The sequence below is a fragment of the Alexandromys fortis genome, unplaced genomic scaffold (genome assembly GCF_014885135.2).
Source record: "Alexandromys fortis isolate MF-2015 unplaced genomic scaffold, M_Fortis_MF-2015_v1.1 scaffold_80, whole genome shotgun sequence".
Lineage (NCBI taxonomy): Eukaryota > Metazoa > Chordata > Mammalia > Rodentia > Cricetidae > Alexandromys > Alexandromys fortis.
The window spans coordinates 2,549,459-2,552,892 of NW_026068174.1; the positions used below are offsets into that span (position 1 = coordinate 2,549,459).

Sequence of the window (3,434 nt, forward strand, 5' to 3'; positions counted from 1 at the left end):
AAACAAAAGAAAATGGAATAGATAAATAGGATATTGTTATAATTTAAGGACACTTTATTTGCTGTGCACACATGCACAGGCCCAAGCCCGGTAGTGGCACAGCAAGCATGTGGAAGTCAGAAGACAACTCCTGGGAGTCAGTTCTCACCTGCCACCGCATGGTCCTCAGGCCTGCATGCAAGCACCTCTACCTGCTGAGCCATTTGCTGGCACAGAACTTACTTTAAAAAATACCATCAAGGAGGTGGGTGGTCCTTGGACTTCCCACAGGGCAGAGAACCCTGATTGCTTTTTGGGCTGACGAGGGAGGGGGACTTGATTGGGGGAGGGGGAGGGAAAGGGGAGGCAGCGGTGGGGAAGAGACAGAAATCTTTAATAAATAAATTAATTAATTAAAAAAAATAAATCATTTTCATCATCAATAAAAAAAAAAAAATACCATCAATTGCCGGGCGGTGGTAGCGCACACCTTTAATCCCAGTACTCGGGAGGCAGAGGCAGGTGGAGTTCAAAGCCAGCCTACTGCAGGATATTTGATCATACTGTTAACCCCAAGATTGCATTATTTACTGGAAAAATCTGTTTCTAGTTGTAGTGTGGCTCAGCCCTAGCACAACTTTAACCCTTTAATCTAAGAGCTTTCTGCTTACTGTAAACAGGATTAAATAAAGTCAACTATAGCTCAAGAAAGGGAGTAAGCAATCATTTGACAGAAGTGAACTAGGATTATTAAGAAAAAAACCATAGAGAGTAAGAGGGAGTCAGGAGGACAAAAGGAGAAAGAGAGACACAGGAAGGAGAAGAGAGGGACATTCTTTTGGTCTCTTTCTGGGAGAACAGCAGAAGAGGAAGGTGTGCTGGGTGCTTTCCTGCCACACTGAACTAGCAGGCTTAAACGTCAAGATCTGACTGACTCCCAAGTCTTTACTGATAAAAAACAAACAATTGAGATTTTGTTTAAAAACAACATCAGCTTGGTATACAGAGCAAGTTCCAAGATACCAAGGACCCACAGAGAGACTCTGACTCAAAAGCTACAGAGAAACCCCGTTTCGATACCCCCACCCGCCAAAAAAATAATTAATAAAAAAAAAGAAAAACCAAATAGATTAAAATGTAGTAATCACAAAAAAATTAAATCTGAAATTTAGTAAGGTATTTTATATAAAATAAAGAGACTAAAAAAAGAAATCTCAGCTACCATTTCAGTGATAAGGCTCTTACTGCTCTAAATTTAAAGCTTAAAACTGATGTCTGTTTTGTAAAATTAGCCCCAGCTGGCTTCCCAGAACTTTATACCCAGAGCTGCTCTAGCACCGAGCTAACTTCCACCCTAGTATTTCTGATTTTTTTTTGGGGGGGGGAGAGTTGGCTGGTTGGGTTTTTTATTTGTTTATCGAGACTAGGTATCTCTGTATAACAGTTCTGGCTTTCTGGAACTCTCTTTGTAGACCAGGCTGGCCTCGAACTCACAGAGATCCACCTGCCTCTCCCGAGTGCTGGAATTAAAGGCATGCGCCACCACCACCCATGGCTAGTTTTTCAAAACTTTGAAATAGAACTTTACTGTGACAGATTTTATGAATGTTAACTACCTGAAATGCTTCTTAGACACAAGTAAAATATGATTATTAACAACAATAACCGAGTTTGGAATAGACTTGTTTAGTTATCTTAAATTAGATGTCTTATTAATTTCTACCAGTTTACTTACCCAGATGCAATGCTTCTTGGTACCTCTTAGTATCAAAATACAAAGACACCAACCTTGCCTAGGAAAGAGAAAAGGCATTGACTGAAGGAAATAGGGGGAAATCCACAGAAAGAAATTAACAAATGACAGTCACAGAACGGTAACTGTTGAATATACATGTTCTGATAACAAGGTTGGACATAACAAGTAGATTACATCCCAGTCCTATTTTTTATTGTGGCCAAATGACCATTAACTATACTATACCATACTGCGGCTTATTTTCTACACTCAAACAGCCAAAGTGCCTCAAAAGTTCAAGAAGAAATAAAAATAGTTTAAAAGAAAAATTTAGCCAGGTGTGTTGGTACAAAGACAGACAGATCTCTGAGTTCTTGGCCAGACAGGTCTAACAGAGCAAATTCCAGGACAGCCAGGGCTATACAGAGAAAACCCTGTCTCAAAGGAAAAAAAAGAAAAATTTAGATCCAGGCACAGTGGCTAACACCTAAAATCCCAGAATTTAGGAAACTGAGACAAGAAGTTTGCCAAAAGTCTGAAGCCATGCTCTGAGCTCTAGAATAAGATGTTGTCGTGTTTTAAAAAAATAAATACTTCTACCAGGGACATTTCCGTAACTAGAAGCACTATCAACAATATTCAGGTGACAGGGTGATACAGAGCTACTCAAGATGCTCTGTTGGGGTGACACGTATACTCACAGCTTATCTATCTAAAGCTGCATATCTCCAGTCAATGCTAAGGTAGGCACCTACCTCCAATGCTTGGCGTAAGAAAGTTCTTTTCTCTGATTTGGCCCATTCGATGCACTCTAAACATAGCTCGACCTGGAAGAAAGACAATACATGTAACATGATGTCCTCGCCTTCTTCCAAATACATATAACATGATGTCCTTACCTCCTTCCAACTAACTACATTGGAAGCACCAAGCCTTTAGCTCCCTCCTTTCTGAATCCACATTTTGCTCTATTTAGCATGTATAGTATGCTGGCCTACCATACTTCAATATCTTTTTACGATTTAATTATTTGTTTGTTTTTGTGCATAAGTGCTCTATCTGTATGTATGCCTTTAAGCGAGGAGAGGGTATCAGACCCCCACTAAAGATGGTTGTGAGAACTGAACTCAGGACCTCTGGAAGAGCAGCCAGTGAGCCATCTCTCTAGCCCCATATTTTTTTTTAAGAGCTGGTCTGTAGTATACTTGCCCACCACATCTCAAATTTAATGGTTATACTATGATAAAGAATCAACTTGGCTCTTAAAATTTTTTCTTTGGCCCAGCACAGTGGTACATGCACACTTTTAGTCCCAACACTTGGGAGGAAGAGGCAGGCAGATCCCCTATGAGTTCCAGGCCAGCCAGCTTGATCTACATAGTGAGTTCCATGACAGCCTGGGATATGTAGAGAAACCCTGTTATAAATGGAACAAAACCAAAGGCCATAGCTCTGGGGGCCAGAGAGGTGACTCCATGGGTAAAAGGCTTGTCATGCAGTGCTGAGCTCAGATCTCTGGCAGCCATATAAATGCCAGGTGACCACAGAGGCAATACCTAGTCCAAGAAAGACCACAAACTGAGACACCACCTGGGAACAGACCATCCAAAGGAAATTCCTAGAGTTCCAACCATTGGAGATAGGATCACCGGCCAGCACATACCCATCTTTTTTTCACCAGGACACTCCTAGACAAATTGAACCGGTCACCCCACACCCT

General features: G+C 41.2%; 1 protein-coding gene across 1 annotated transcript in view; it reads right to left on the reverse strand.

Moving 5' to 3' along the window:
* Nucleotides 1-3,434, reverse strand: part of Psmd11 (proteasome 26S subunit, non-ATPase 11) — a 33,275-nt gene that overhangs the window by 14,416 nt on the left and 15,425 nt on the right. The window contains 2 exon segments of the mRNA XM_050128707.1: nucleotides 1,715-1,772; nucleotides 2,470-2,541. Coding sequence (XP_049984664.1) covers nucleotides 1,715-1,772; nucleotides 2,470-2,541 — 130 coding nt within the window.